At 40.4% G+C, this 19,579-nt stretch overlaps 2 protein-coding genes across 3 annotated transcripts; one reads left to right on the top strand and one right to left on the bottom strand.

Annotated features, from left to right (window-relative positions):
* The first annotated feature begins 548 nt into the window (after positions 1 to 548).
* Positions 549 to 11,087, top strand: ahi1 (Abelson helper integration site 1). 2 transcript variants are annotated; one of them, XM_075448705.1, is made up of 27 exons: positions 549 to 624; positions 1,010 to 1,045; positions 1,403 to 1,521; positions 1,820 to 2,400; positions 2,511 to 2,596; positions 2,702 to 2,888; positions 3,130 to 3,322; positions 3,407 to 3,502; positions 3,604 to 3,789; positions 3,883 to 4,035; positions 4,401 to 4,533; positions 4,727 to 4,850; positions 4,994 to 5,223; positions 5,384 to 5,493; positions 5,617 to 5,735; positions 5,898 to 6,028; positions 6,127 to 6,267; positions 6,350 to 6,540; positions 6,657 to 6,702; positions 6,809 to 6,861; positions 7,372 to 7,489; positions 7,803 to 7,861; positions 8,042 to 8,074; positions 9,228 to 9,390; positions 9,495 to 9,571; positions 10,084 to 10,172; positions 10,325 to 11,087. In XM_075448705.1, exons 2-27 carry the CDS (start codon positions 1,036 to 1,038, stop codon positions 10,503 to 10,505), a joined length of 3,609 nt encoding a protein of 1,202 aa, XP_075304820.1. In that variant the 5' UTR covers positions 549 to 624; positions 1,010 to 1,035; the 3' UTR covers positions 10,506 to 11,087. The 2 variants fall into 2 exon arrangements, with proteins under 2 accessions (XP_075304820.1, XP_075304821.1); XM_075448706.1 differs by lacking the exon at positions 10,084 to 10,172 and having other exon boundaries at positions 10,325 to 10,417.
* slc18b1 (solute carrier family 18 member B1) lies at positions 11,029 to 19,531 on the bottom strand. The gene is made up of 14 exons (XM_075448707.1): positions 17,505 to 19,531; positions 17,178 to 17,317; positions 15,325 to 15,420; positions 15,161 to 15,234; positions 14,443 to 14,590; positions 14,131 to 14,287; positions 13,887 to 14,023; positions 13,693 to 13,794; positions 13,517 to 13,608; positions 12,413 to 12,508; positions 12,235 to 12,309; positions 12,058 to 12,151; positions 11,753 to 11,799; positions 11,029 to 11,620 (listed from the first exon to the last, which is right to left on the bottom strand). The coding sequence occupies exons 1-14, from the start codon at positions 17,533 to 17,535 to the stop codon at positions 11,533 to 11,535; spliced, it is 1,377 nt and encodes a 458-aa protein (XP_075304822.1). The 5' UTR covers positions 17,536 to 19,531; the 3' UTR covers positions 11,029 to 11,532.
* Between the last annotated feature and the right edge of the window lie 48 nt (positions 19,532 to 19,579).

Below are 19,579 nucleotides of genomic sequence, written 5' to 3' on the forward strand. Positions count from 1 at the left end.
GATAGATAGATAGATAGATAGATTAAATTCAAAATCTTACTGAGAGTTATTGAGAGGGAAATCTATGCTCCCTAGTCTCCAACATAAGCAAACGCATTACTGAGACTAAATAACACTTATCATACAAGTGGAGAGTTCAAAGAGGTCTATCTGCCTGGCAGTCATTTTTATTTAAATCCATATACCACTATGCGTGCATTGTGTGCACAGCTCTCCATGATTTCACAACAAATAATGAATAAATAAATAAATACGAATAGAAAGCTTTGGGCGTGTTCAAACATAATAATACACTTTACAGCTAAACAAGAGGTTTGTTAGCCTGTTCGCGTCTTCGAAAGGGGTAACCTAATTTTTATAGGAGTTTGGGATTTATACGATAATTAAAATGGAGTTTGGAAAATCCGACTTTCCAAGCGTTTTGAAACGCAGCGCTTATGTTGTAGTTACGCACATTGCGTATTTACGTCTCTTGTGTTCTCTCAATCCATTGGTGAATTTGTTGTTTGTTTATCTACGCCACTAATAGGGTCGTCGAGCTCCGCCCTCACGTTATTCCTTGTTGACTTGGAAACCATCGAAAGCGTCGTCGGTATTGTTGGAGGACAGCACGAGCACTGCCGGGTATATTATGGCAGTTACCCACTACCATCTTCTTTTTTGAATACATTTGTGGATTTGAAGGCTCAGAGTATTTTCTGAGAAACTGGAATATTATGTATACAGGGTAGTGAATTACCAAAGCCAGTTAGCTACTATTAGCCCTTAGCAAACTAGCTGTTGAAGCAGCTAACTGTTAGCATCTCCAAAATGCTGCTCGTACATACATTATTTCATTCTCAGCTGGGCTGATGGCACATGAACCGTGATACAGATTTGTTCTAGTGTTTTAACACACATTGCCTAACGATAATGAAATGGCAAAATTAGCTAATTAGATTCTTGTCTTCATCACCCTGTGCAGAGTTAGTTGTGCAATTAAAACATTGTCCTTGTTTTGTATTTTCAGAATGAGAGCCATCATAGTGCCTGAGAATGCCAGCAGGTGGGTTTCCTGCTATCTTTCACCAAAACAGTGGTTGTGCATGTGTTTTGATTAAGTAAAATTGCAATGCCACTGTGTTGTAATGCTCTGATGTGAGGTGTGTAGTATTTAAATACTGTATCATTCCAGCAGATTGATATTATTTCAGAGTTGTGTTTGTGGCGCTACAGCATGTTAAATACATTTTTAGACTGTTGATTTGTTAGGTATATGAAAATGTTTGATGTTTTGTTGATCATGTTTTGTATCTACATGTATTAAAGTACAAAACCCCCCAAAATAAACCAAACAGTTGATCTCAATTTAGCCATCCCAAAACCACTTTAGCAAAATGGGAAATAATTTAACTTTTTCCAGGTGAGAGTGAAGAGCGGGCCAAAACCCGGGAACGGTTTAACGAGGTGTTCAAGAAATATACAGAATCAGAGAAGAAAAAGTCGAAGAAGAAGAGCACTGAGACCAAAGAAACTATTGTGGTAGGTGTTTTACTTCTACAGTTCTACATTCAGTGGTGGGTATCGTCACATCAGACATGCAATATCTGAAAGTTTTTTTATTTGTAGTAGTTGCGAAAACATCAAACTAGCAGGAAATGTCTTAAAACCATTAATCAATCATACTTGTTGAACTGGTATTCTGTATCCAGCAGGAAAAGAATAAGAATCTTTCATTCCCTTTCTTCAAAATTTACTGATTAAACCATGCAAACCATATCTAATGGTTTAGATTTAATTGAGAAACACATACAGTATGCTCTCTTTCCCTTTTTTTTAGCTTCACAATCTGAGGAGGAATCTCAACCTTGAGAAGGACACGGAAGATGATGAGAGCATCTTGCAGAACACATACGATCCCGAACAGGGCAGCCCTCGCTACACCAAGAATAAAAGGAGAGAGAAGGAAATAGCAGAAAAGGTCAACACCAACAGCGGCGGAAACCAAGAGGAGATTAAGTCATCAAAAGCTAAGAGGAAGAGTAACAGGGAGCTTCCCTCCCTCACTGTGCCTGAGGACTCCACAAGTTACATCCAGGACAGTGCAGATGTCTCCAAGGCTGAAAGTGCTGTGGATCAAGACGATGTTGGTGGTGGAAAGGAACCAAAACGGAAAAGTAAGAGGGGGAAGAGCAAAGGAAACACAAAGGCTGCAGCAGAGAGCCAGGTGGAGGATTCAGAGGATAAACTGCTGCATGAATACCAGCAACAGATAGAACAGGAAGAGGAAAGGACTTTGAAGAAAACAAGGGACAAGCATGAAAACGAGAGCATTGTCTCACAGAATATCACCTTGAACAATGATATGGGGAAGAAGAAAAAGAAAAAGCTGAAATCTGTCATCACAGAGTCCGATGTAGGGTGTGTATAGCTGTTTTTATTATATGGATATTTTTTTGTTTTGTTGTATCAAGAAAAAAAATGTGACAGACCAGTTTTAGCAGCAGTTTCTTTTCTTTTTTCTCCACCAGGGATCAAGATGAAGATGGAGTCCCAGATGCAGATGTGGAGAACGAAACAGAATCTAAGGGAAAGAAGAAAAAGAAGAAAAAGCATGGTATTTGTTTTTTTTATTCTGGGGTTATTTTAAAAAGCTTTGATTGAAAGTTTGAAAAATGTACATAATGATAATGATGATGATGTTTTATCATTCAATTTTGAGTTGTCAAAGAAGAAGGTGAGACAGCGCCGGAGGAACCGCAGAAACCGACATTTGATGACAGCCTCGTGTTGGGCGTGTTCATCCACAGAACAGACCGCCTCAGGACCCACTTAATGATCTCACACCCTATGGTGAAGATCCATGTTGTTGATGAAAACACGGGGCAGTATGTGAAGAAAGAGAACAGGTGAGAATGAATACCCTCAGACCCGCGACGTGTCTGCAGTTCAGTTCAGTGTCAAACTGTGTTGTGTGTTTATCGTCTGGCACAGTTTCTCTTTGGTCGCTTGTATCTTGAAATGTTTGGGCGATGGATGCTTTCTTTTTTTAGTGAACGCTTGGCACGCTCTGCAATTGAAATAATGCCTCTTTTTAAAGACTTTTGCGGTTTTAACTGTACAAATGTTTGTCTTTTTCTTGTTTTTAAGCCATCGACAGGTCTCTTCGTTTTATGAAGGAGAGAACGTTGACCACATTCTCCCCATCATGACCCAGCCCTTTGACTTCAAGAAGAATAAATCCATTATCCCAGAGTGGCGGGAACAGATCATCTTCAACGAACGCTTTGGTCACTTTGTTCAACAAAGTGATCAAAGTCCCAAAGTCATACTCTTCTTTGAAGTACGAGATGTTTCGTTCCACAAGGGTTGAACTGTGATTTAGCAGAGCTGCCAATAAATGCTTCTGTTTAAACTTTTTCTACAGATCCTGGATTTTGTGAGTATGGAAGAAGCGAGATCCAACATCGACGCTGACCAGCACGAACGAGGGTTTAGGAAGATTGCGTGGGCATTTCTCAAGGTAATGTATTCTGTCTTGTCACTTTGAAAGAGAGTACCAGTCTGCATTTGTTTTATTTCCCGTCGTTAATACTTAATTCATGTTTTTCCTCCATCTTTTAGCTTGTTGGTACAAACGGTGTTCTGAATATTGAGAATAAACTCCGTCTCCAGCTCTTCTGCCCTCCGCCTAGGGCAAAGAGACAACCCAAAACAATAGAGGCGGTCGAGTGGTTGAGAAAGTACCCAAGAACCAAATATGCGTCCACCCTTTACGTCACAGTGAAAGGGATTAAAGTCCCTGAGCATGTAAGTTTGTTGCAACTTTATAGCTACTGAAAATGTAATTCTCTTGTTTATCTCTCATTGCATTTCTGCTTCTCTGTACATATTTAAATGTAGGTGGACCCAAGTATCCGGTCTATGATGGCGTTACAGGAGGAGAGAGGCAGCACCTCCTACAGCGAGCTGCAGAACGAAGTCACCAAAAGAAGCCTGACACAACCTGCTGACATTAAGCAGCCCGTCCTGAGATGGAACCGACTACCTGGTCAGGTTGGTAGATGCCAACCATTGTTCCGAGTTTTTTTTTTTTTATGTGTGTAACAAACTGCTCCGACCTAGCCTAGAAATTTAGACGCCCCTAGCGGCCGCAAATGGAATTTGCTCCGGGGCTACTTTTTGCTGTACGGGTCTGGCTTGCTAGGCAAGTTTAAAAATCATTCTGTTGAATTTTTTTAAAGCCTGCATACTCCATAGGATACTTTGTAGTGCAATGCAGGGGTGCAGAATACACAGTGTGGATTGTAAGATAAATTTATTTTCAAATACTTTGCCGATCGTCTCACCTTCTTGTAACCTCCTGGCTACTATGCAAAAGAGGGCAAAAAGTACATGTTCCGACACCTTCTGTGCTGCAGGTCTGTCGGATACCTAACAAGCACATTTTGGCGTTCCGTGGTGGTCAGATGGGCTGTTTAACAGTGCTGTTTTCTCATGCTGGAACCATACTGGCCGCTGCTTGTGCCGACAGAGATGCTTTCCCTGTTGTTGGTAAGCGACGCCTCATTCTGTGCAAAACTCCTGACTCCTGCTTTTACTCCGCAGCAAAAAAACATTCTTAAGCCAATTACCCAGCTCATTATACATCAGAATCCTCAACAACAGCTCAGTGAGGACATTCAGGTTTTCCAAGTTTGGTTTGCCAGCATTGTTAGAGAAATAACCAATTTCGTTATTGTTTCAGTGTACGAGATTCCCTCTGGCAAGGTGTTGGCTGCCTTCAGCGGTCATCTGAAAATAGTGTATGATCTCTGCTGGTCTAGAGATGATCGGAGCTTGCTGTCTGCCTCCTCAGATGGAACTGTAAGGTAAGTTCTTGTTTGGAAGATTGTTTTTTTTTGTTCTACAGTAGAGGGCGTAAGCGCCTCTCTTATTATACGAGACTCACAGTGCCTTTCTGGCACTAGTGACACAACACGTTTTTGCTCTCCCTCTCACTCCCCTCCTTTAGAGAGTGGAATGTAGAGAGGCTTCAGGGAACAGCCCAGAAGGTGCTCACTCATGCCTCCTTTGTGTACTGCGGTCAGTACCATCCCAGCGCCCAGAACCTGGTGGTGACGGGGAGCTACGACTGTATGATACGAGTGTGGAGACTTGACGTGGGCGATGTGAACGGCCAGCTGCTGCAAGAGTTTGAGGGTCACAGCAGCTTCATCAACACAGTTTGTTTTGACTCTGAAGGTACAGTTTTTGTATTTTTAACGTGGTGTCCTCTCATACTTGCAAAAGCCTCACTGTGCACCCCACGATAGGTGTTTGAGCAAGGTCCACAGACACAAACCTCTTCAGGGGAAATGAATGAATGCAGAATGATTTTTGACTTGTTTTTTGTCGTAAACAGGAACCAGAATGTTCTCCGCTGACAACACGGGCCTCATCATTGTGTGGAAAACTTCAGTACATGATGGCAGGCAGCGACAGCAGCCGTGTCATCACTGGTGTACCGAGAGGGTGCGGGATTTTTATTTTTTATTTTTGATATGAATTCATCAAATTGTGCACTGATGAAATGTTTGCAGGGAAACAAAGAATATTCTACTATAATCCAAAAATTCTCCGTTTGGCCCTTGGCAGAAAATTGACGAGAGTGACCTCAGGGGTGTCCCTATTAACATGCTGCAGCTACATCCAAATGGGCGGTGCCTGCTCATACACGCCAAAGACAGTGTCCTGAGGATGATGGATCTGAGGATGTAAGCAAAGAATACCACCTGAAATGACAGGGGATGTGTATATGATAAAGTGAAGACAAATGTTTTTAAGAGACAATAGGGACATTTTGTATTGAAAGTGTAATTAGGTTTTATGTCATGTTACATTTCTTACGCTTTGGTGTTCAAATTTCCTATTTTCAGTCTGTCTGCAAAGAAATACAATGGAGCCACAAACTACAGGGAGAGGATCTTTAGCACTTTCACACCGTGTGGGAATTTTGTTTTTTCTGGCAGTGAGGATGGGATGGCATATGTCTGGAATGCAGACACGGGTGAGGATCTTTTCCCCCCCAGTAATAACAAAACCAGTAGGTTTGGAACTTGACAGTTTTATGCATGGTGGGCCGAGCTGATCGATCTGTTTTCCCAGGTGACCAAGTTGCAGTGTACTCTGAGCTTTGTTACCCCACTGCTCTCCACGGTGTCTCTTTCCACCCTCACGAGAACATGGTAGCTTTTTGCGCCTTCGGTCAAAGCCAGCCTGTGCACGTGTACCTGTATGATCGCAAAGGTTTGTTCTGACCTTGACTAAAAAAACATTTGAAACGGTTAACGGTGTCACCGTGCTAACCGCGTCTTCCTGTCCTGTGCAGTGTCCCAGTTGGAGATGCACAGCACTAAAGCAGCGAGCAGATCAGCCTCTACAGACACCAGAACAGTCAGAAACACACCGGACCCCGCGGCCCTGCAGGATGCTTCTTCTTCGGCCTTGGATCAGTTTGCCCACACGGCGAGACTTGCATTAAAGATGCAGTCTGTTAAGGAGCACTTGGATTCAGTTCTTGTAAATGCTCATTTTCTCTTAAGTTAGAAATCATGTGTGAAATAAGTACGGTTTTTAGATGTGCTTTTAATTCCAAAAGAATACCTAAATACAGGTGTTTTCACACCATTTTTAAGGAACCACATCGAAAGTCTTCAGCTTCTGGATTCATTTATGACCGAGGTATGTGGGCAGTGAGAGCGGCTTTATTTACCCAGAGTTACTTGAAGGGTTACATTTGGGTTCTCTTCTGTTTGTGGGAATTTCACGTCTGATTCTCTTTTTGCAGACAAAATGGGCACCAGTCAAACAGGAAGGAACCTTACATCAGATGCTGGCACAGTGAGTTTTGTATCAGCACTACACTGACATGGAGTACCGGTGGCTCGACTGGACTGTGAATGAGTCATGTTGTTCGTGATTATTCTTGTGGATATGCTACGACAAAAAAACCCCAAAAAAAAACACTTCATTGGTATCTAAAATGACTAAATACTTCTTTTTGATGATCCGCATAAAATTTACGCCATCCCAGTTCTGCTGGCCACCGGGTAATTCCTTGTTTTCAGTAAAAACTGAAGCCAGAAGGTTCTCCCTCTTCCCAGAAAAAGCACAATATACACCCCCGAGTGCGGGGTTAGTCATCAACACTGGTCAACTCTGAAAAATACTGTTAAGAATATGCGCAGAACTACTTTTCTTTGATATTATTGCATAAGACACTGTTACGTAGGCAGCATGTAGCATAAGCTATGTCACTGTAAAGCTTTCAAACGTCTAATTTAAAAAAATGTTATAATAAGTGCCGTTTTGGAATGACTTACTTTGTTATACAACTCTTTCTTTCCCCAGACGGGATTAAATGCCTCACTGCCAGCTCCATCTCTACTGTCGCCACACTCCAAACTGCATCTCTCTGGTTCTTTGGCAGAACAGCTTATACCCCAAGCAGCTCTAAACACGCTAAACCGTGAGTGGCTTGATCAGTTAATCACATAGCTGTTTGATTGTGGCCAATGAATGGCCTTACGGGCGCTGTGTGGTCAACTGATTCAAAGGATTAAAGTTGCTCAATGAACCACATGAGATAAAACAGAGGAACTGCCTCCAGTTTTGTGGTTTATTGTTAAATAAAGCATGTACACAATGTACAGAGACACAGAAGGGAAGCTTGTTATTTTCACCAGGGTCCGTGAGTGATTTCTGTAAATGCAAGTCATTGAAGGGCAAAGTAAATTGAATTTACAATGCCCTTTGTTGTTGTTCCTTTCTTGTAATTTCAGGCGGGTTCAGTCCAGTTGGCCAACGTCTAAAAGGAGCGTCATCCTTAAGGCTACAGACGGTAAGGCTTTGTGATGCTTGACTTTTTTTCTTTTATTTGCAAACGACAAGGCACCCTCACTGTTGAGCCAGCTGCAGTCTGCCAAAATAGCACATGTCATTTAAAACTGCCGCTACGAGGTTAAGGTATTTCTTCTCTGCTTCAGACTATTCCTCACTATTCTTCTCTTTGGGCATTCAGGTGGAAACAGATTCCGCCCCTGTTCAACAAGTAGTAAGTAGCCACTGTATCATTTTCCTCAGTCACAGCCCTCCATTCAATTAAATTCAATTCAATTCAGTTTATTTATATAGCGCCAAATACAACAAATGTCATCTCAAGGCACTTAAATAATATAGTCCAATTCAAGCCAATTGGCATTCAATTAATTGTAATCATAATTATTTTCAAAATAATCCAATTCATTCATATAGAGCCAATTCAAAAACAACTTCCTAGCTAAGGAAACCAACAGATTGCACCAAAACTTGTCTTCAGTCCAATCTCCCGTCCTGAGCGTGCCTGAGGCGACTGTGGAGAGGAACGACTCCTTTTAATAGGAAGAAACCTCTGGCAGAACCAGACTCAGGAAGGGTGGCCATGCGCCTCAAACAGCTGGGGTTTGAGAAGACAGAAAGGGGGGGACAACAAGCACCATAACACCATTCAAAGGATATCTGTTGAAACAGGGAAACACGAGTTAATGACCACAATAATGTCACATGTACACAATATCATTTGAGAAATTAAACGGGGGAAAAAGAGAATAAAGTGAGGAAAGGTGTGACAGATGAGGTCCTCCAGCAGTCTAGGCCTATAGCAGCTTAACTATGGGATGTTTCAGGATCACCTGAGCCATCCCTAACTATAAGCTTTATCAAAAAGGAAAGTTTTAAGCCTGGTCTTAAAAGTGGAAAGGGTGCTTCCCGGACATTTACTGGCAGCTTATTCCACAGAGAGGGGCCTGATAACTGAAGGCTCTGCCTCCCATTCTACTTTTGGAAACTCTGGGAACCACAATTAAACCTGCAGTTTGGGAACATAATGAGATCTTTAAGATATTATGGAGCTCGGTCATTAAGAGCTTTATATGTTAGGAGAAGAATCTTAAATTCTGTTCTGAATTTAACAGAGAGCCAATGAAGAGAAACTAAAACTGGAGAAATATGATCTCTCTTGTTAGTTCTCATCAGAACTCTGGCTGCAGCATTTTGGATCAGCTGAATGCTTTTCAGAGAATATGTGGGACAGCCCAATAATAAAGAATTACAGTAGTCCAATCTTGAAGTAACAAATGCATGGACTAGTTTTTCTGCATCACTCTGAGACAGGATGTTCCTGTTCCATGTCTCCTCGTGTCTCCCACCTTTGTGTGCTCCTTTCCTAGGTCGTTTCCCTCTATGACTACAGAGCGAATCGGTCCGATGAACTGACCATTCGCCGCGGCGATGTCATCCAAGTACTGTACAAAGACAATGACACTTGGTGGTTTGGGCGTCTGGACAATGGGTTGCAGGGATATTTTCTTGCTTCTTATGTAATAGATCAGAGTAAGTTGATTTTTTTTTTTTTTTTTTTTGTGCTCTCGTGGTGTATGTATGATTTTTGTTTAATGCACGTAAACTCTCTGAATCTGCTGTTGTTATTGTTGTAGGAGATTTCAGTGAAGAGTCCACGGACGCACACACAGCTTTGTCTGAGGGGACGGTTGAGAGATCAACTCCCACCAGGGTAAGGAGGCAGAATAAGATCTCTGCCCTGGATTCAGATCACTTTTTCATTGTTAATGTTTAAGGGTTAAAAGGTGAGAAGGGGTGTTGCTATAACTGGAGTAGACCTTTCTAGCTTTTCCTCTTCAGCCAGTGGTGCCTCGGCTTCGGCTTCTTAGAGAAACACTAGCTCGTAGCTACTGTAGATGTAACATTTTGACCACCAGCCGACATCCTCACAGCAGTCTCAAACAGAGAAGTTCACCGTAGAAACTGAAGGGATTTAAAAAAAAAAATGCAGAAGATTGATACCTTCTGACTGTTCACCCTATCTTTGCAAGCTGGATGTTTAAGAAGTGGTTAAAGAAGTCCCTTTTTCTTCTTGTACGCTCAGTGTGACGAGCCTGCAGTCTCACTTTAACACATGCTTGCAAACGTGCACGAAGGGGGGGTCTTGTGGTATCTGTATGTTGTAGTGTCTTTTCCTGTCCCCCGGGTTGTCATTTTCTTTTTCTTCGTGCTCACATTTTCAAGGTCTCTGCTGTGGTTAGTTCTTCCGGGGAGCTTAGGTTTCTCTCTGAGCCCACTCTTTCGGACACTGAACCCGAGCTGACCAACACCAAGTAAGAGGCTCGCTTTACTCGAATCCTCCTGACTTCTGGGGAATGGTTGCTGAACACTGTGCCGGGCTTCAAGTTTAGCTACTTCTACGAAGACGCATGATTATTAGATGCTTATTGGGAAATGTGTTTTTTTTTTTACCCCCTTCCCGCAGAACTAGAAGGAAAAAGAAGGTGAAAAAGCCCGGGGTCCCCGCAGCCTCGTCACAAGCCATATTTTCAGATGCAGATACTTCAGGATCGACCAGAAGCAGGAGGAGAGGCAGATCGACAGATAGACCTCTCCCAAAGAGGCCGACGGGACATTCTAACGGTGCCTTTGAGCCCGAGACATGAACTCACAGCCAAATACCGTTTTGCGCTTTTGTGTTGATCATAAATATGTATATTCTATATTTTACTGACACATATTTCTCAACTAATACGTACGTTACAAACGTTTTAAAACACTAATCACGTATGTTGTAAATGATTTATTTCTATAAATCATGGCACATGGTTGATCTGTAATGTTTTAGCTCTACTTTTGTGAAAATGTGTAAAGGAAATTTGACAGCATTAAAAGTACGAAATATTCATATTCATTCTCTTATTAGGCTTTTGCAAATAGGCAGCTTTTATATGGAGCGGTGAAGTGATATCTTTCATCATCTGCCTGGGATTTGCTTGTCCTAAAACTTGGGTGTCTGCAAACATCTTGCTTTTCGGTGCGACATGCGTGGAAGTTAATTTAAAAATCAGGCTCATGTAAAATATAGTGCTAATACTACTAAGGAAGCTGTGCAACAGGTGACATCGGCTCATTTTGCCACTTTTATTCGGTGTACAATAGGGCATAGTAAATAAAGAGGCCTGGCAGTGTCTTTTATTATTTATTTATTTTTCACAATTTTAAAGTTGAATTAAAATCTGTAAAGTCAGAAAGGAAGGCACAACATACATAACATCACCACTGTGACTGCCGTGATCCTTTATATACTATATATGGAGTTCATTACAGGTATGACCTGTACAATGTCTCTTTTCAAAGATAAAACGTGGTTTCCCTCTTTTATATTTCCAGGAATGTGTTAGTGTCGCGACAGGATCACTTCGGCATGAAATCCAAGTCATGTGCTGTAGAGAACTAAGACCATTAAAATACAGACGGGGCCCCAGAACAAAAGGCCCATTTTGGCTGTATGTGTACTCAAACGTCCACTGTTTGACTGCAATTTAAACTGCACAACACCTCAAAGTACTCCAATGTACTTTTTTTGATCTTCATGCTGCTAAGCAGCACCAAATAAAAGTGCTTTTTTTTTTTTTAATACATTTCATGAAAACGAGCAAACAGTGTTTCCACTGGGTCAAGTAAAAAACGCTACATTCCCTCTTCCGCGTGCAGCTGAGGCCCCGATCCGTTCAGGAGAGGAGTGCTTTCATCTGCTTGTTGACGATCTTCTTGCCCCCTTAAATTCAAACCAAAAGTAAGCGTTACTTCCAGCACAGAGTGTACAGTATATACAGTAAATGAGTCACATAATTACATGACAAATGTTATCATTTTAATTCCGGATCATTTATCTAAAATGAATGATTACCTTTGTTTTCTTCGTTGACAGAGAGAGCATACCCCGAGGAGAAAGGCCTGTGGAACAAAAATGCCATTAAGGTTTATATATTTTATCTCAATTCTAAGCAACAAAAACCACACAGTAAACTAAATCTTTCAGGGCTCATTCCCTGAAATGACACTTTTTTTTTTTTTACCCATGAGGAAAAACCTCTTTTTTTATAGGCTTAAAATATGCCATGACAAAATTGTTTCAAGCACAACAATCAATGCACACAAATCTTCCTTTACTCTTAGTTTTTCCAGGCAATCACTGTAATCACTGATACTTACAGCCAAAAACGCAATGCCTCCCTGGACTGTGGCCGCCCACTCAAAGTTCAGCTGCTGTGTGATGAGACCACCGACAGTTGGCCCGTAAAACATCCTAAAACCAAATGTCCTCATTTAAAAGCCGGATCAAAATGGTAACGTTCAAAGGCCAGCAGATAAATGGCTTTTTGCACTCACCCCATGGACCAAAATGCACCAAACAAGCCAGAGACCATCCCGAGTGTGCTCAGCCCCTCTTCATATCCTTGTTCACTGCAGATAAGAAAGACTAAAGGTTATTTGTATTTGTTTCAATTTGCAATCTTTATTAAAAGCTTTAAGTCATCAATGTTAAACAACATGTGAGAGCACTCACTAGGCACATGTGATGATCTCTGGGAATGTAGGGATGGCGGTCATGCCCAGAGAAAACCCAATTAGACCGAGCATGATGATCAACAACCACAGCTGACTTCACATGCAAAAACCACCATGAGGGAGAGACAAATTGTGGATTAATTCAGTTGACCTTCAGGACTTAATTTAGTAAATTGACTGTGGAAGTATGACATGACATGCAAGAAAAGAAATGAATATTCAACATGTTAAGATCCTGTTAGTATTAGAATTATGACCTAATATCCCCCTCAGTTGTCTAAAATAAAATTTAAAAAAATATATAAAAAACATTAGCATATCATATTGTGTCAATGTTACATTGAGGTCAACAAGAGTTCAGCTTTTTTTGGCTCACAACTAGCTTTTGCTGCATTGAAGGATAATGGTTATATTTCTAAAATTGTGATCTGATTTCCTATCTTTTAGGGCTGGAAAAATTTACAGTGGGCCACAGCGAGGGAAACAGATTTACAGTTCCAAATCATGTGCGTTTTTTAATTTGTGAAAATTCAGCCACCGCTTGAGTAGGGGTCATGAAAACTAGCCAGTGACTTCAGCCAGTAATTTCTCTGAAAAACAGCCGGCTACTCTCAGTTAAATTAATTCAAATTCAAATGCAGTTAAATTAGGGAACGCTAAAGAAACTACAACTAGGGACCTTCCTTAAAGCACGCATTTTACAACACATTTTATAAACCAATGAGGACCGAACCTAAATCCTTAAAGTCAAACTTAGCTGAAACTTTGTTGAATTTGCTGGATTTCTAGTGAACATTCGATTGATGCGGCAGTGTTTTACAGTTTCAAAAAAGCCAATTGTTTGCTGTGTTTTGTTATTTTTCTGATACATCTTCCAATTCATTCAATAGATTCCCAACCACACCAAGTTGGTGTTTAAAGTCAGGTTGCAAAACTCATTCACTTGAAAAAAAATCACTGGGTGTAATTTCAGGTCATCTGGATCGCTGCATCCCTCCTCTGCTGTGACGCTTGGTAACAATGCGAATAAGTGTATATCAGAAAATTTCAATATTTCTGAGGTAGAAGATCTTATTCTTTTCTACCTGAAGGATACACTCACCTGGGAATGAAAAGGAAAGGGGCGGGGCCTAGCAGACAGAACCCAAAAGCCGTGAGGACACCTCCTGCCACTATGAATCCCATCCTAGAGTCCTGTAGAGCACAAAGATTGGATTCAAGTTAAAGCAGCACAGTAATTGTCCATATCTGGTCCTTTTGGCTGCTTTAAATACTCACAGGATATTTATCTGTAAAGTAACCCAACAGTGGTGATGCCAGGCAATATGGTACGGACAGACCGAGCATGATGAGTCCCACGTAGCCAGAGGAGAGATCGAACTACGTGGAATGCAGAAGGGAAAAGTCATTCCCATGATGCACAAAACAGCGCACTGAAAATAAATGGACTTTACCATAGATTAGGACTTTACCGTCTTCATTGCAAACAGCGACAATGTGGCGTCAAAGAAGCCCAGACCAGAACTAAGCGTGAATATGACGATGCAGATCAGGACTATTTTCGCGTGGCTGAGAAGTCCAAAGAATGAATACTTTGACGGATAGGCCTCTTGGTGGAGGGAAGCGCAAAAACACAGCTCGTAGTTAGCATTTGACAAACGACAACAAAGTAACTACAAAAGAACAAGTGATGACTCGTAAGGAGCAAACTCCTACCAATGGATGGCAAAACAAAATAGTTGAAAGGAACCATGATCAACAGCAAAGTTCCAAGAAGCATAAAAGGGACTTCATATCCAAAGGAGTGGTAGAACCATCCTCCCACTGGTGGCCCCAGTATAAGCCCGAGTCCTGTGAAAATTTCCAAACTTCCCTGCATAACATAGGGAAGAGTATACTGTTAGAGCAGATTATTTTCCTTGGGACTGGGAGATACATAACAACTCAAACTATAGTGCTTTTTCTGTTTTTCTCGTGATTCTAGTGTGTAAACAGCATGCCAGTCAGACAAGGGTTGTCTACTCTCACCAAAACAGTTGCCACATTGTTTGGGAATATTTTTGCTGTCATGGCAAAGGTTGAGGTCATGGCGGCAGCAAAGCCCAGAGCGTCGACAGACCTCACTATAAAACACAGCGTAATGAAGATGGTTCCGTCAGGAGCCCGATCAAGTAATCTGAAAAGACACCAAAAAGAAGAGTTAGCTTTTGTGGAACGGAAATCAAAGGAGGTTGCAGAAACGGGTGATTAAACATATTGGTTATGAGAAACACAAAGGATACATCAGAAGAGCTTGGAAATCCTTACATTCTCACATTAAAACCTTAAGAGCATCAGCCTTTCTCTTAATAATCAACAAGCTCCCTTTCCTGAAAGTGTCTCTCTCCTCATTTCTTTCAACCAACGTTGCACATACACTTTCATTTATAAGTTAACTTATAAATTTACAAGTTAACTTATCATTTAAACTAATAAATTATTATTATTATTATAAGTTAACTTATAAATGAAGGACCAAGTATGTGGGAATGGCTAGAAATATATTGTTACATTAATCTAAAAACAGTTCAGCCATGACAAAAGCATGGCTCCCCATTTTTTCCTCGACCATTGAAACTTTACAGAAGCTCTAACTTTAAATGGTAACATACATCCGATACATCAACTCTTGTGAGCATTTCAGTGTACGTGCTGTGGGTCTGTTGGCGTGTTTATTACTGATACATCACACAAGCCCCTCACTTACCCAAACATAATGGTGCAGCCTGACGACACAAATAGTCCTGCGATTAGCATGAACTTTGCACCAATTTGTACAATCTGATGCAAAACGAAGGAGAGTCGGTTAGACTTGAGCAGCAAATCCCACTACGCACAACATTCACTGGTGAAATAATGACCTATACTTACATATTTTCCCATTAGCAAAGAGCCAATTAAATTGCAGACAGCATAGCATCCAAATATAAGACCAATGACAGTTTGATTGGCTCCTTTCTTTATTGCCTGTGTGGGAATATCACAACAATTAGGGACACATCTTGTAAAATGAATGAATGAAAAGAAAGGTAGTTATGTTGAAATATAAACTGAACAAAAATCAGTGCGGTTATAACATATCTGCTGCCATGACTTAAAGCCCTGAACGACTGATGAATAGCTTGTAGTGCTTGTTACTCTACTTTGCCTCCTCCGTACGTTACAAAAGACCTTCGTCCTGAATGGAGCGGGTGATACCGGTCCTCCCCTGGCCTCAGGGGAAGCTTTCCGATATTAGCACACGATTACTCATTCACTGCAGTTAGATGACACCACGACTATGTTTCTGAAGACAACGCACGAACGCTCATCAAAGGGTTGCACAACACATCCGAGCTACAGTGAATTCTTCATCGTGACTGAAACATGATTTTTTTTTGTTTGCCTTTTAATTTCAATGGAAGTGTGTGTGAGTGTTGGAAGTTGGTGACTGTGACAGGCAGTCGAAGAGGAGCGGGGATGCACACACGCAGGAGATTCTCCATTTGTTTACTTTTCAGTGGAGTAGACAAGAGAGTGTGCGTGGAATTGTCACATGATGAAATACCTAAAACCAACACATTGCTGGAAGTGTGACTCAAAACACAGCTGTTCTATCTCAGGATGTTGATGGAAAGGATACACACAGGGAAAATCCTTTTTCTCAACCTGCAAATCCAAATTTTGAGCACTTAAAAACTGTCTGTCACTAGTCACTACATCATTACATTCGCACGAACCATTAAGGGAGACTGGGGTAAGTTGAGCCAAAGGGTAAGTTTAATAGGAAACAGTAAAAAAACATTGATCATGTGACCAAATATTTAGGAGGAAGGCATCATTTCATTGAATCTGTGAAGGTAAGAACCACATGGGTAAAGTGGTTTGACATGTATTTCTAAAAAAAAAACTTTTTCCCTCTTGAAAGTGAATTTAGTCTATCATACGTTTCACAAGAATTGTGTTTAGACCAAAATAGATCATTTTAAATTTTGTTTTATACATCAATTGTGGTATCTATGAGCTACAACATGAGGTCATGAACCTAGCATAAAAGTGCACCATGCACCAGCAGTAGGGACGAATAAAGTCAAAATGGTAGCTCTGGGGTAAGTTGAACCATACACTTAATAAGTGTATTTTGGCTGTAGCCTATATGTCTTCATTATTGAATCAAGATTCTGCATTTGTATGATTACAGAGTGGACATCATGCCTCGAGTATATAAGCGCAAAACAAGCAGGTTAACCACCACTGATGTTCTTAAAAGAGCCACCAGTGAAGTTGGAGAAGGGAAGTCTATTAGAGCAGCAGCAATAGATGCCAATATAGACAGAATGACACTGAAGAGGTGCATTGACAAAAAAGAGAATGTACCTTCGAAAGAGACAGGCTATGAATAAAGTATTTTTTTAGTCTATTCTAGTCTATACACCTTTTTTTTGGACAGGCTATATTATCGAAACAGTTGTGTTTGCACTCATTCTGTTTGTTTGAAGGTATGCACAAACATCCTGAAATATTTGCAGATCTATTAGTTTGCGACAAAACTATGATTGCCTTGATGTAGTGATCCTAAATATGAGAAATGGCTCATTTTACCCCTACTAATAAGCATTCCAGCGGGCCAGTGTTACAGCACCTATGTCAGTAGCTATTTTACTAAAGAAAAATGACAAATCTCCTGAGCAAAATACATTGTTTTGATATGTGATTTATGGCCCATGGTGCTTTCTTTAACTTACCTCATTGGGGAAAAATGGGCCCAATATTGAGTAGCACATCATTGAACTGAAGTTGACGGATGCCATTGATATTAACGTGAGAGTCTGTCGTTTTGTCATCCTGGGTGGACGGTCTGTTGGTTCAGCTGAAGTGCTGCTTTCTGAGAGAAAAGGGGAACAGAAACAGAGATTAGACTTAACGCTTTTCACTGTAAATAACCCGTAAGATTTGAACCCGTTTTATCATAAATTCAGCACCCGTCCGCTATTCATTGTCTGTAAACATTAACTTCCAGGAAATCTGATTCTCACACATTTATTTGTTACACAATCGCAAAAGTTGCAAACCTGTTTGCTGAGTATTGACGCACAAGTCCATTTCTATTCTTCAGGTTATTTTCTTAGGGAAATAGAGATGAAGGTGGTGACATAACGGCACGCTGGAAGAGAAAAAAAAAAACAAACAGGATAGACCAACAGCACACGGTCAAACGGCTTGGTTGGGAAGAAGCCGGAGTCCCGAGAAAGTGACAGATGACGCGTGAGTAGTTCCTAAATGAGGTTCAACGTCTACAGTGCTGTTTTATTAGCTGCTTTCAAAGTAAAAGACCAGTTGTACAACTTCCGGTAGCGATCAATTTCTTTTTTTAAATTATTATTAGTATTATTATCATATTTAGCCACTACTCATAAAACAATGAATGGATCTGAATCTAACAGAGGATGAGAAATAATGTGGGTACTTTATGCAAGTAAAATATCTAAAATTCCACAGTAAAAATACTTTGGTAAAGAAGACAAAAGATACTTAAATAAAAGTATGAATAGTCTTGTGCAAAAGCCTTGATCCACCCCTGATTTCTTCATGTTTTGCTTCAAAAGGGGCCAAACTTTTAAAGTGGTCTTGAGCAATATAGTTTTACAGGTTTTCTGAAGATCTTTCAAAGTTTTTCTTTTTAACATTGTCTGCTTTTTTCTAAAATTGTGATCTAATTTCCTATCTTTTAGGGTTGGAAATGATCCTGCTTTTTTCCATTTTTTTCTTTGTTTTAAGGAACTTAACACTGGCCTATGAATCATTCAAACATAAAAAAGGCAACAAACTCAAGTGATGAATCACTGTTGTGTCTACACACCACAGATAAGTTAGCAAAGAACCAATTCTAAATTGTATCTTTTGGTACCTGTCACAAAGATACATTTATTTGTTTAGATATCTTTTGCTGCATCCATGAAAAATCCCAAAGATAGCACAGTTTTTCATTATTTTTTAACCAATGGGGTGATTCTCAGAGAGCTATCAGTTGAAAACTTGGTTTATCTCCACATGGTGTGCAGTGTGTCCTTAAAAAAATCAGAGAAATCTGGTAAAGGGGAGGACAAATAAAGAAGTGTCAGGCCTAAATTTACAGTAGATTAACAAAGAACATGTGAGGGGGTCCTGAAGTGTTGGAGACTGAGCCGTTGGCCTCAGATCTTTTGAGCGTTGTGGGTCGCATGATGGGCTTCTTGTGGATTGGACGTGCTCTCCACAGATGCAGTCAGATCCCATCAGATTGGTATCTGGTGAGTTTGGAGGCCAGGTGAACACACAATTTATGGGCGTTGAGTGACAGGTCTGGACATATGTTTAGAGAGGTAAAATAACATAAGTGTGACTACACATGCTTTAACTTTTGGTCAGTTTTGAAAAGGACTGCAACTCATGATTCTACCAAAGATACATTAGAATTGTATAAACATCTGGGCAGTTTGATTTTTAATTGTCTCTTTTCTTATTTTGTAAAACAATTAAAGCTGTCAGAACGTCTGGAAATAGAAAGCACAATGTGTATCTCTTATCTCTGCAGACCTGAAAATTCTCCTTTTACCTTAGAAAAATGCATTGGAATCCAAATCACATAGTATAAAGTGCTTGCACAATTCAGACTGTGGAATATTTTTTCAGTTTCATCCCTTCCTGAATTCATTTGCTGTTCGAGATCTGGAAGGTAATTGTCTTGCAGTTTAAAGTCACAAAGACACTCAATTAAAGAATAATTACTTAATAATCTCAAGCCAGGCACCACATCTCATATTGTGAGCCTGAAGGGTTCAGTCATATAACTTCTTATATGTTCACTTTATTTAAACAAGGTCATAATTATTTAATCAATGAAGTAGGACATTTGCTAAGAGTCCTGGTAGAAACAGTTTTGTCATCAGAAAAAAATGAGGTAGTGCATCCAAAATGTTGATGCTGTTGGTTGTGTAACTGCAGTCCCATTTGTTATGTTGTAATATATGCTTTATTTGTTTACTGCATTTTGAAATAGTTTGGACCTTTTTAAATACATAAAGTGACTATGCACAACTTTACAAATTTACATGAATTCTACAGAAGTACATTGAAACTAAGAAAACGTTGTATACAATTGCAATTA

This window comes from Odontesthes bonariensis, chromosome 17 (genome assembly GCF_027942865.1).
Source record: "Odontesthes bonariensis isolate fOdoBon6 chromosome 17, fOdoBon6.hap1, whole genome shotgun sequence".
NCBI lineage: Eukaryota > Metazoa > Chordata > Actinopteri > Atheriniformes > Atherinopsidae > Odontesthes > Odontesthes bonariensis.

What these genes read in the sequence shown, in the direction of transcription:
- ahi1 (XM_075448705.1), top strand. An exon ending in GAAAAAGAAGAAAAAGCATG is followed by an intron (nt 2,597 to 2,701) that starts GTATTTGTTTTT and finishes TTCAATTTTGAG; the next exon opens with TTGTCAAAGAAGAAGGTGAG. An exon ending in TTGCGTGGGCATTTCTCAAG is followed by an intron (nt 3,503 to 3,603) that starts GTAATGTATTCT and finishes TCCATCTTTTAG; the next exon opens with CTTGTTGGTACAAACGGTGT.
- slc18b1 (XM_075448707.1), bottom strand. Translation starts at nt 17,535, where the DNA reads ATGGACTTGTGCGTCAATACTCAGCAAACAG. An exon ending in GCCCATTTTTCCCCAATGAG is followed by an intron (nt 15,421 to 17,177) that starts GTAAGTTAAAGA and finishes ATTCCCACACAG; the next exon opens with GCAATAAAGAAAGGAGCCAA. An exon ending in TGTCAACGAAGAAAACAAAG is followed by an intron (nt 11,621 to 11,752) that starts GTAATCATTCAT and finishes TTTGAATTTAAG; the next exon opens with GGGGCAAGAAGATCGTCAAC.